The sequence below is a fragment of the Scyliorhinus torazame genome, chromosome 17, assembly GCF_047496885.1.
Source record: "Scyliorhinus torazame isolate Kashiwa2021f chromosome 17, sScyTor2.1, whole genome shotgun sequence".
Taxonomy (NCBI): Eukaryota; Metazoa; Chordata; class Chondrichthyes; order Carcharhiniformes; family Scyliorhinidae; genus Scyliorhinus; species Scyliorhinus torazame.
In genome coordinates, this window is record NC_092723.1 from 6309125 (window position 1) to 6321151 (window position 12027).

A 12027-nucleotide genomic window follows, 5' to 3' on the forward strand; every position below is an offset into this window, starting at 1 on the left:
CACAACCCAAAGATGTGCAGGTTAGGTGGATTGGCCACGCTAAACTGCCCCTTAATTGGAAAAAATGAATTGGGTACTCTAAATTTATTTTTAAAAAGTACCAGGATCTGCACCTTAAGTGCTGTAAGCTGCAGGGCTGTGGACTGGGTGCAGGAAGGTGGGGTTAGAAAGTGCACCTGTGTGTCTTTGGGTCGGCATGGAGAAGATGGGCTGAATGGCCCCCTTCTGTGCTGTATCACGTCTATGGTTATATTGTCCTATGCGTTTTGAGAAAATATAATGCAGACCAATGAGCTGTACCCGAACAGGCACCGGAATGTGGCGACTAGGGGCTTTTCACAGTAACTTCATTGCAGTGTTAATGTAAGCCTACTTGTGACAATAATAAATATTATTATTATTATTATGCTTCCTTCTGACAGATTATCTGCCATTCAAACAATCATGGATTCAACCCAAATCAGTGTATTTGTGTTACGATCCCAGTTGATGTTGTAACTGGATGGGAAGATCCCAGAATGGAACACTGGCTCGAAAGGCTATAATTGTTTTACCTTTTTTTGTATAAAATGTGGTGGAACAGAGTCGCGGGACCATTAATTAGTTTTAACCACAAGGAAAAAACATTTATTAAACATGAATCATTTGGACTATAATACAAATCGCCTTTGCCCCCTCCTTACTTTAACAAACACACACAGATTTGAAGACGAACATGGATTACAAAATAGATCTTAAGCTCCAATGGTCTCATTAAGGGCCTGGTTTAGCACACTGGGCTAAATAGCTGGCTTTTAATCAGACCAAGACAGGCCAGCAGCACGGTTCAATTCCCGTACCAGCCTCCCCGAACAGGCAGCGGAATGTGGCGACTAGGGGCTTTTCACAGTAACTTCATTTGAAGCCTACTTGTGACACTAAGCGATTTTCATTTCATTAACACAAAAAGTCCCTTGGAAGCACACAAGATTTCTGTGGTTACAATAAACACTCCGCTCTGAACCCAAGTTAGTGCCTTTGGTTTTTCTCCTCAGAATCCCTCCAGATGATTGTCACATGAGAGTTTCCAAACTCCACTCCCAAAAACCTGCTTTAAAATCTTCTCTCGTAATAATGCTTTCCCTTGGTGGTTTACATTCCAAAATCCAGTCCAGGTTTTACAAATGACACCTTTAAACAAAGTTTCTATTCCACTTTTAACAGCGAATCCACTCCAGGATTTCACACCAAACCCTTTAGAATTTCTTGATGTGGAGATGCCGGCGTTGGACTGGAGTGAGCATAGTAAGAAGTCTTACAACACCAGGTTAAAGTCCAATAGGTTTGTCTCAAACCCCTATCTCTGGATCTGTAAAGACTTGATTACCTGCAAATGCTCGCATTCAAAGTTTCGTCTTGCATCTTTGACTTTGTCTGGACATATGTTTCTGGAACATACCTCTTCATTCACCTGAGGAAGGAGCTGTGCTCCGAAAGCTAGTGATTTGAAACAAACCTGTTGGACTTTAACCTGGTGTTGTAAGACTTCTTACTTAGAATTTCTTGGTCTTGGCTGCTGTGCAAACTGTTCACATTACTTTAACTCTCGATTCACAGGCCCTGTATTAAAATGACATCAACTGTTTCATCCACCTCTGAAGTCTGCTGTCCCACTTTAAATCTAGTTACTGCAATTGTCTATTTAACTCAGAACACTTTGTTTACTCTTCCTTGAGTTCTTCCGAACAATACCTTGGACGCTGTTTACTTAACACCGGACTTCTTTGACAGTCTTTCTGTTTCAATTCCCTGGTTACCTGGACTGTATTTTATTTCTGAGCAAGCTTGCATCTTTGTTCCTTTTCCTGTTCAGCTTCTCCTAGCAGGGTTAAGAGCTGTTCACTCCTCAGTGACCTTGCTCAAACTGCTCTGGCTTCCAGTTAAAACTCAGAACAAAGGAAAGCCCCTCCCTCTGGAAAGTGGCCTCCTGTTGTGAAGCATATTCTATTCAGACCAGGGTGGCACGGTGGCACAGTGGTTAGCACTGCTGCCTCACAGTTCAAGGGACCCGGGTTCATTTCTAGACTCGGGTGTTGGTCTGTGTGAAGTTTGTACTTTCTCCCCGTGTCTGCGTGGGTTTCCATCGGCTGCTCCGGTTTCCTCTCACAGTCCAAAGATCTGCAGATAAGGTGGATTGGCCATGCTAAATTGCCCTTTTTGTCCAAAGGTTAGGTGGGGTTACTGGGAATAGGGATAGGGGGGGAGGCATGGGCTTAAGTAGGGTGCTCTTTCCAAGGGCCGGTGCAAACTCGGTGGGCCAAATTACCTCCTTCAGCATTGTAAACTCTATGATTCTATGATGTTTCACACCGTAGCCCACTTTAGGCACACTATAAACACAGTTGGAACTTAACCGACCCACACACATGCAAGCACCTTTGTCCAGCCGGAAACTAACTGTAGGTTTTACCCTTCCAGGCACAGAAGCATTAAATTAAACACATCTAAAACTATACCTTGGGCGAAATTCTCCCCCAACGGCGCGATGTCCGCCGACTGGTGCCAAAAACGGCGCCAATCAGACGGGCCTCGCGCTGGCCCAAAGGCAGAATGCTCCGCATCTTTGGCGGCCTAGCCCCAACATTGAGGGGCTAGGCCGACGCCGGAGGGATTTCCGCCCCGCCAGCTGGCGGAAATGGCGTTTGTTTCCCCGCCAGCTGGTGAGGAAATGCGGCGCATGCGCGGGAGCGTCAGCGGCCGCTGTCAGTTTCTCGCGCATGCGCAGTGGGGAGAGTCTCTTCCGCCTCTGCCATGGTGGAGGCCGTGGCGGAGGCGGAAGGGAAAGAGTGCCCCCACGGCACAGGCCCGCCCGCGGATCGGTGGGCCCCGATCGTGGGCCAGGCCACCGTGGGGGCACCCCCCGGGGTCAGATCGCCCCGCGCCCCCCCCCAGGACCCGGAGCCCGCCCACGCCGCCTTGTCCCGCCGGTAAATACCAGGTTTGATTTACGCCGGCGGGACAGGCAATTTCTGGGCGGGACTTCAGCCCATCCGGTCCAGAGAATCCAGCGGGGGGTCCCGCCAACTGGCGCGGCCCAATTCCCGCACCCGCCCAATCTCCGGTACCGGAGACTTCGGCGGGGGCGGGGGCGGGATTCACGGCGGCCAACGGCCATTTTCCGACCCGGCGGGGAGTCGGAGAATGACGCCCCTTATTTCTGACATTTACCAATACAAATATGAATCCCTTAAAACTTCCTTTGTTTTCCTGAAGTTTATGTGGAAAGGTAGCTGGTTATTAATGCAATATCCGTGCAGAATGTCTAAGATACTGATCCAACATTACAACCGACATTATACAACCCAGTTAGCTGCATTCCATTGATGACCCATTTCCACTCAGAAAAGAACCACAGGATTTCAGCGAGTACCTGATCTTCTAATCTCCAGTAATCCGAATGACCCAATTATGGAATCTGACTATTCACTCCTGTCTGACTCTGACACCCACCAGCCGGTACACATACTATCAACTAGAAGATGGACTGGCTGAAATGTTATGTAAACCAACATGGACCAAATCAAATTTCTACAAGATAAATCGTGCCTCGCTAAGAAGAAAAACATTATTGGAGCACGTTTCTCAGGTTGCGAATTGAAAGGTGGCTGAGGGGAAAGATTTCATGTCCAACCAACCAGGTGAGACTAGTGTATTTATTGTTGGAAAAATCGATGCTAATCAACAACGATGGACCGAAAGAACCTGATTTTCCCACTCCAATCAGGCCGTGTAAATCAGGAGATGGGGCCTACTTAAGATATGTGGTGGAAACCTCAAAAATTGACTGTCGAGGTATTCATGCAGAACCACAGGGGTAAGGATCTCAGGATGAAAAACCGAGGACCAATGATGAACCATTCCCAAAGACATCCATGAATTAAAACTTCAAGCAGTCTTCAAAACCCATTGACGGGCTGTTAGGAATGATTCATTCTCGTGAGAGGATCAAGAGGGGAAGATAGCTAAACTGCCCCCAGCCATATACATATATCAGAACCGTTTAATTTTACAGGAATGTTGAACAATTGCACTAGTGGCATGACCCACAACATTGTCATGAAAGCAGCATTCTACATTTACTTAAGCCGGTATTTGATCCATGATGCAGAGGGATGAGTTTAAAAAGTTCCCATATGGTAAGGTGTGGTACCATGGCCCCTTTAAGAGGTTGGGCTCCACAGATCACGTGACTGGTTTGGGGGCCAATCGCACGGGAGTGCGTGAACCATGGCCAATGGGGAGTTTGCGCAGGACCCTGGGAGCAGGACCCCGGGCTGTGTGGAGCAGGGAAGTGAAGAGTGAAGACCTGTGTGCAGTGCTCTGAGCCTGTTAACTAGCTGCCTTTGCCTTCCATCAATAAACCTCTTTGTTAACGACTGGATGCCTCCATTTTGTGTCTCGAGCCAGCGCATTGGCGACGAGGTAAAGTTTCTCGATTGCAGCCGAAAGTCATCGTGAATCGAGTGGGGACGAGAGGAACAGCTGAGAAAGTAGAAAAGCTTCAGCAAGAGTGGTACAGTGATTAGCACTGCTGCCTTGCAGCATCAGGGACCCAGGTTCAATTCCGGCTTTGGGTGACTGTCTGTGCGGAGTCTGTACATTCTCCCCGTGTCTGCATTGGTTTCCTCCGGGTGCTCCAGTTTCCTCCCGCATTCCAAAGATGTGCAGGTTAGGTGGATTGGCCATGATAAATTGACCAGGGATGTGCAGTTTAGATTCTGGGGTTACGAGGATAGGGTAAGGTGGACAGGGGAGTGGACAAGTGTAGAGTGCTCATTCGAAGGGCTGGTGTGAACTCGATTGGACGAATGGTCTCCCTCTGTACTGCAGGGATTCCATGATTCTGCAAAGAGTCAGAATCATTTAAACCAAGCTTGGAAATGCCTGTCGTTGGGAAACTAGACCTATTTGACCATGGAGCTGAGTCATGGAGTCAGTATATCGAACGGCTCCAGTTCTTCTTTATCATGAACGAGATCCCAGGTGAGGACAAGCAGAAGGTGATACTACTGAGAGTTTGTGGGCCCTAAACGTATAATTTGATTTGGAACCTCACATCCCTAGAGGCAGCTGACTTGAAGACCTTTGACCAGATCGTGAAATTGGTTCAATAACCTTACAACCAAGGCCCTTGATCATCCTCCAACGTTAGAAGTTTAACTCTGCAGTGAGGGACCATGAAGGGTCTGTCTCAGTTTTCACAGCCAGGCTTCACCAGCTTGCTCAGCACTGTGATGTTTGGGACCAAGCTTAGAGGCAAGTTGCACAACCGGCTGGTTTGTGGGATCCATAACCTTAATATTCAGAAGAAGCTCCTGGTGGAAACAACAATTACATTGGAAAAAGCAATTGCGATAACTCAGGCGGCGGATTGTGCTAAAAAACGTTCCATTGAGCTTCAAAGCGTGGCGGAAGGGGAGGATAACCAAGTATGGGTCGGTATGGCCATGATGTCTGCGGCAGGATCAACAGGCACAGCTCACAGGCAGACACTGTCCTTGAGACAGGAGCAGAACCCAAGGATTTGGTAAGAACTGGGCGTCTGACCGAATCCGAGGTGGATTGTGGCCATCCCCAGGAGACCCGCCATGTTCGGACGTTCGTGTGCTTGAAGCAGAGTTAAAGAGATTGGAAGAGCTGCGGATAATCAAGCTGGTTCAGCTTTCAGAGTGGGCGGCGCCTATAGTCCCTGTCCTTAAACCTGATCGGTTGATAAGGATTTATGGGGACGATAAGCTGACCATAAATCAAGATGCCCGGGTCGATTGGTATCTGATTCCCCGAATTGAGGACCTCTAGACCAAGCGATTGGGGACCTCACCTATTCAGAATTGTTCCTCGGTTATGCCTACCTGCCACTAGAATTGGATGAGGAGTCTCAGAGATTTGCTACAATCAATACCCACAAAGGCCTCTTCCAGTATACTGGACTGCCATTCGGCATTGCTTCAGCCCACGATGGAAAATCTCCACCGGGGAATTCCCTAGGTAATGGTTTACTTTGATGATGAGCTAGTCACCAGTACACCAGAAGAACACATGACCAGCCTGGAGGGAGTGTTAAAGAGGTTTTGTGATGCAGGGGTCATCCTAAAACATGAAAAATGCGCTTTTCAGGCCTCATAATTGACGCACCTAGGATTTTGCATGGATGTAACAGGGTTGCACCTATTGGAAGAACAGGTCAACGCAATACAAGGCGTCCCTGCACCCAAAATTGCAGCAAGCTTAAGTCCTTGCTCGGTATGGTCAATTACTCTGGGAAGTTTATTTCGGATTTAGCCACAATAGTGACACCATTACACCAGCTATTCAAGAAGAATCAGAGGTGACAATGGAGGGAGCCCCAAGAGGAAGCCTTCAGAGTTGTGAAGCAAGCGTTACAGTCGTCAAACCTCTTGGTGCATTTTGACCCGGGGGAGCCAATCGTGCTGACGTGAGGTGTATCTCCTCACGGTACAGGGGCTGTTTTATCCCACAAAATGGGAAATGGCTCGGAACTCCCAATCACCTTTGCTTCAATTACTTTTTCAGAAGCAGGACATAACTACGTCCAGATTGAGAAGGAGGGTTTAGCGGTTCTATTTGGTGTGAAGAAGTTTCACCAATCTGTATACGGTCGACAGTTCAACATAGTGACTGTCCACAAGCAATTACGGGGCCTGTTAAGTAAGATAAACCCCTGGCGCCCACAGCCTCGCGAAGGTGCAGCTTTGGGCCTTGTTGGCAGTTTACAACTATGCTTTTCAGCACTGGCCTGGGGCGGAAATTTCTAATGCGTTAAGTCGCCTGCCCCTACCCAAGAGTATTCCGCCACCACCGGTGCCTCAGGAGATCATTCCAGCGCTGAGCTCTCTGAACACCCTGCGAGTGTCTGCGGGGCATATCTGCAGCTGGATACAACGTGACCCTGTCCTTTCAAAGGTTAAATGAATGATACAGTCTGGCTGGCGATACGAGAAGTCTGAACAGCTGAGAGCAGATGAGTTGACATGTGCAGACGGCTTGAATGTGTGGGGTTCACGGGTGTCCATTCCGATTCAGGCCAGGGGACCGCTCCTTCAAGCGTTCCACAGAACCCACCCAGGGCAGACAAAGATGAAGATGTTGGCGCAGTTACGCCCGGTGGCCAGGCGCAGAAAAAGCCATTGAAGAACCAACACAACAGTGCCGCCCTTGCCAAATGCAGCAAACCTTGCCATCTTCTGCCACGCTTCATCCCTGGGAATTTCCAGGTCGCCCATGCACCAGGTTACGTGGGCCCATTCCTGGGCAAGATGTCTTTGTTGCTGGTAGATGCCCACTCTAAGTGATTATCAGTTCAGGAGATGGGGACCACCACCTCAGCAACCACAGTAGATGCCTTACGTCAAGTGTTTGCCATTCATGGCTTCTCGAGTCAATAGTTTCGGACAATGGCACCACATTACCGGCGATGATTTCCAGAATTTTGTGAGAGCAAATGGCACGAGGACAGCTCCCTACCACCCAGTGTCGAACTGTCTGGATGAGAAGGCTGTTAAATGTCATGAAAAAGCAATCCGATATCCACTTGGCCAGAGGTTGGCTATTTTTTTGTTGTAACCACACATTCAGCCATGGGGGTCACACCCGCTGAGCTGCTCATGGGCCGCTGTTTGATATCCCAATTTGATCCTGTATTCCCAAATTTGTCGGGGAGGATGGAAGCACGTCAGGCCTCCCAGAAGAGCCAGAGCAGAGACAGGACAGGTCGTCTGGCGGAATGTCTTGTATGAAATTCCACTGCCAATTCACCTTGGTTAGAAGTACGGGTTGTGGCCCAGTCAGGGCTGGTGTTCTACGTGGTCAATGTGGTCAACAGGGAGACTGTTAAACAGCATGTTGATCACCTGAGGAGCCGAGGGGTAGTGTCCCCCAGCGTGGATTCGACAGTCCAGTGAGCATCGTGAATACTCCTTAACTCAGTCCAGCCGAGGGGAGCTAGAGACTCACAGGAACATAGGGCCATTCAGCCCCTCGAGTCTGTCCTCCCATTCAATGAGGTCATGTCTGATCTGTGACCTAACTCCATCTACCTGCCTGTGGGCCATATCCCTTAATATCTTTGTTTAACAAAAATCTATCTCAGATTTAAAATTAACAAATGTTCCAGCTTCAACTGCTGTGTATGGGAGAGAGTTCCAAACCTCTACCACCCTTTGAGTGAAGAAGTTCTTCCAAACATCTCTCCTGAACGTTCTGGCCCTAATTTTTAGACTATGCCCCTTAGCTTTAGAATCTCCAACCAATGGAAATAGCTTATCTTTATCTACCCTGTCTTTCCCTGTTAATATCTTGAATACTTTGATCAGATTACTCCTTAACCTTCTAAATTCTAGCAAAAACGGGTCTAGTTTGTGTACTCTCTCCTCATGACTCAACCCCTGTAATCCAGGTCTCATTTTTGTAAACCTACGTTGCTCTCCCTCTAAGGCCAAAATATCCTTCCCAAGGTGTGGTGCCCAGAACTGCTCCCAGTGACTTCGAGTGGGGTCTAACCAGGGTTTTGTAAAGCTGCAGCATAACTTCTATCTTTTTATTTTCCAATCCTCCAGATATAAAGACTGGCATTCCATTAGCCTTTTTGATTATTTTCTGCACTTGTTCCTGGCATTTTAAGGACTGATACGCTTCCGTTTCTGTTCAATCTGCTGCGTCTGTCGAGGCCAGCGAGGCCAGTTCACCTGTCATACAAGTAGGCCCTCCTGAGGTGGCATCGACTGTGGACCACTCCACTGCCCAAAAGAGTGCCAAGCCTGTGGTTGGGCAATGGAGGTCCGAGAGGACCCGGAACGCTCTGGGCCAATTAACATTTTGATGGACTCTTTTTCCTAGGTTGTCCCTGTTAACCATGGTAACCTTTGTACATAGTGTTGGGGTAGTGTGTTAAGGGACTTAAGGGGGGAGGGCTCTGGTAACATGGCCCTCTAAGGGGGTGGGCTCCATGGACCATGTGGCCAGCTAAAGGCCAGTCACGCAGAAGGGCCCGAACCCTGTCCAATGGGCAGTTGCGGGTGGCCCTGGGAGCAGGATCCCGGGCAGTGTGGAACAGGGAGCTGAAGAGTAAAGACCTGGGGCGGGATTCCCTCAGCCCTGGGCCGGGCCGGAGAACCCCGCGACCAGGCCATGCCGCCCCAACGCCGGCACGCGATTCTCCGCAGAGCGGCGTGTTTGGCGCGGCGCCGGTCGCGGGCCGGGATGGGCCGAGCGGCCGCAGTTAAAACGCTGAGTCCCGCCGGCGCCATCCACACCTGCTCGCAGCCGACGGGAACTCTGCGTGCAAGGGTCGAAGGGTCGGGTGGCGGCCTGGGGGGGGGAGGGGGGTGAGGGGGGGGGGGGGGAGGGTGGCTCCAGCCCCGGGGTGGGGGCTCCGATGTAGCCTGGCCCGCGATCGGGGCCCACCAATCGGTGGGCCGCCCTCTCTGTCCCCCAGCCTCCTTTCCTACGCACCGGCCCCTGTAGCCCTGCGCCATGTTGCATCGGGGCCGGCGCATTGAAGGAGGCCACCGCGCATGTGTGCGTTGGCGCCAGCGCCATTGCGCATGCGGGGATCCCGTGGTGCACAGTTCACGCCTGTAGGGGCCAGAATTACTCCTGGCAGTGGCCCATTCACGCGATGGCGTTTACGACGGCGTGGACACTCTGCTGCGGGATGGGGGGATCCCGACCCTGTTGTACAGTGCTCTGTGCCTGTCATCTATCTACCTTCACCTTTCATTAATAAACCTCTTTGTTTATTACTGGAAGCCTCCAGTGTCTGTCTCGAGCCACCACAGCAGGAATATAAAAATCCAGGAATTTTCACCCACAACAAAGTTTCGCATAATTTACAATTATCATGAATTTGAGGGCCTTTTCTAACAATTAAATCTTCTTCAATAAACCAATTCTTCGTTCAAAATTATACACCCAGGATTCCGAATTTTTCATACCGAGAGCAAACATGTTGGACATTCCATCAAAGGGTTTCTTTTTCACATAGTTTATTTTGTTGTCACATATGTGGAGTTCAAGTAGAGTCTTTGGCATGTTGTCTGGAACACTGCTGATTAGATTCTTGGAAAGATATAAGCGTCTGAGATTGTGGAGTGAGGAAAAGGCCTTGGGGTGGATCTTCCGCAATCTGTTGTTCACAAGAATTAAAATCTAAATTAAATTAGAAACAAAGAGGAAATGAACGGAGAATTCAGGAACAAAGGTGTAATTTTCTGAGTGCACAATCACAGCCGGCACCCTCATCCATTGTCAGTGAAAATTGTAAAATTGTGGGCGTTCCTTCCACATGTGCTTACAAAACTGTCCCAGAATATCGGTTGCTGTGAAACCTCAGTGCCCCCTAACGCACTTTACGGCCAATAAATGCTAAATGTAGTCACTGTTGTTATGGAGGAAAGGTGACAGGCTATTTGTGCACCACAAGGTCCCACAAACATGTAGCAGTGATTAATTTGTTTCGGTGAGTACGGTTGAGGGATAAATGTTGCCGAAAACTCCCCCCACCCCCCCCCACCCACCCGCTTTTCGGAATCTCAAGGGAAGCAGGCAGACCATTGGCGGCACAGGAATAGAGGGCTTTTCATACACAGAGGGAATGAAGGGAATAGAGGAGCTTTTCACAGTAACTTCATTGAAGCCTAATTGTGACAATAAGCGATTATTATTATTATGAATGGTGCACGGAGAGTATATCAGCAAAGAAGTCAGGATAAATCATTATGAAACTGAAGGGAAGTACAAAGCAATGGATAGTTGGAGTACTGTGAGCAACCCTCGTACCCCTCGCCTAGAAAGGATATTAAAGCCCCAGAATTCACACAGCCTTGACTCACCAGGGTGATATTGGGAATTTGAAACCATGGAGTGAATTTGCTTCCAGGTTGAGAAGTCTCACAGTGTGGATGAAAGTGGGACCCACATCCCTGTCGGCTGGCAGTGGCCTACGATCAGGCTGCTACCAGGACTGCAATCAAATTGAGACTGGTGACCCACCTCCCAGAGCTGCTAGTCCAGTGAAGGGACGGGCCGAATCGGAGCCTCAGCTCCATCACTGGTGCAAGCGACCAGTGCTGCGACTGAAGATGAAAGGGAGGACTCTTCAGTGCTGAGACACCCTCAAAGATAGGTCAGTTCGTTTTAGGCCCCAGTGATCATGAGGGGGCCTCACGTCTCTGGGACCATGTTGAAAGGCCACCAGGCGGTCTCCCCACACTTAGTGTAGTCAACACCGACAAACTGCAGCAGAGGCAGGAAACCTCCTTTAATTGTGGATTTAAGTATCTCAATTGTAACCCATCTGGCAGTTTACTGAGGTTCCCAACACTTATAATATGTCATTATGGCGGGAAAACATCATGCTCTCTCCCTATACCCTCCCCCACAACTACTCAACATCCCACCTCCCAATGGCAGCAGGGTGGCGCAGTGGGCTAGCCCTGCTGCCTCACGGCGCCGAGGTCCCAGGTTCGATCCCGGCTCTGGGTCACTGTCCGTGTGGAGTTTGCACATTCTCCCCGTGTCTGCGTGGGTTTCGTCCCCACAACCCAAAGATGTGCAGGTGGATTGGCCACGCTAAATGGCCCCTGAATTGGAAAAAATGAATTGGGTACTCTAAATTTTTTTTTTAAAAAAACATCCCACCTCCCGTCCAATTGCCACAAGATCAATATAGTTTTGAGGGAAAAACTGAGACACTGGGACATATCCCACTGGAGCAGCGACTGCTAAGAGGAGACCTGTTCAAAGTTGCTGGAATGAGAATGGTTTTCCTCTGATTGTGTAGTTAATAAAAGGTGGCCAGTAATTTTGAAGTACCACAAAGAGAAAACGGAGAGGATTAGGAGAACTATCTTCAGCGAAGAACATGGATTCTTTACCACAGGGAGTGAGGCAGGTCGGGTTGGGGGGGGGGGGGGGTTTCAGCCTGGGTTGTTGGGGGGGTGGGGGGTCCAGGTCTGAGTGGCGGGGATG

General features: G+C 49.3%; 1 protein-coding gene across 1 annotated transcript in view; it reads right to left on the reverse strand.

Moving 5' to 3' along the window:
• Positions 1–12027, reverse strand: part of LOC140393671 (decorin-like) — a 91976-nt gene that overhangs the window by 32298 nt on the left and 47651 nt on the right. The window contains exon 4 of the mRNA XM_072479958.1: positions 9993–10206. Within this exon, the coding sequence (XP_072336059.1) occupies positions 9993–10206 (214 nt within the window). The remainder of the gene's footprint in view (positions 1–9992; positions 10207–12027) is intronic.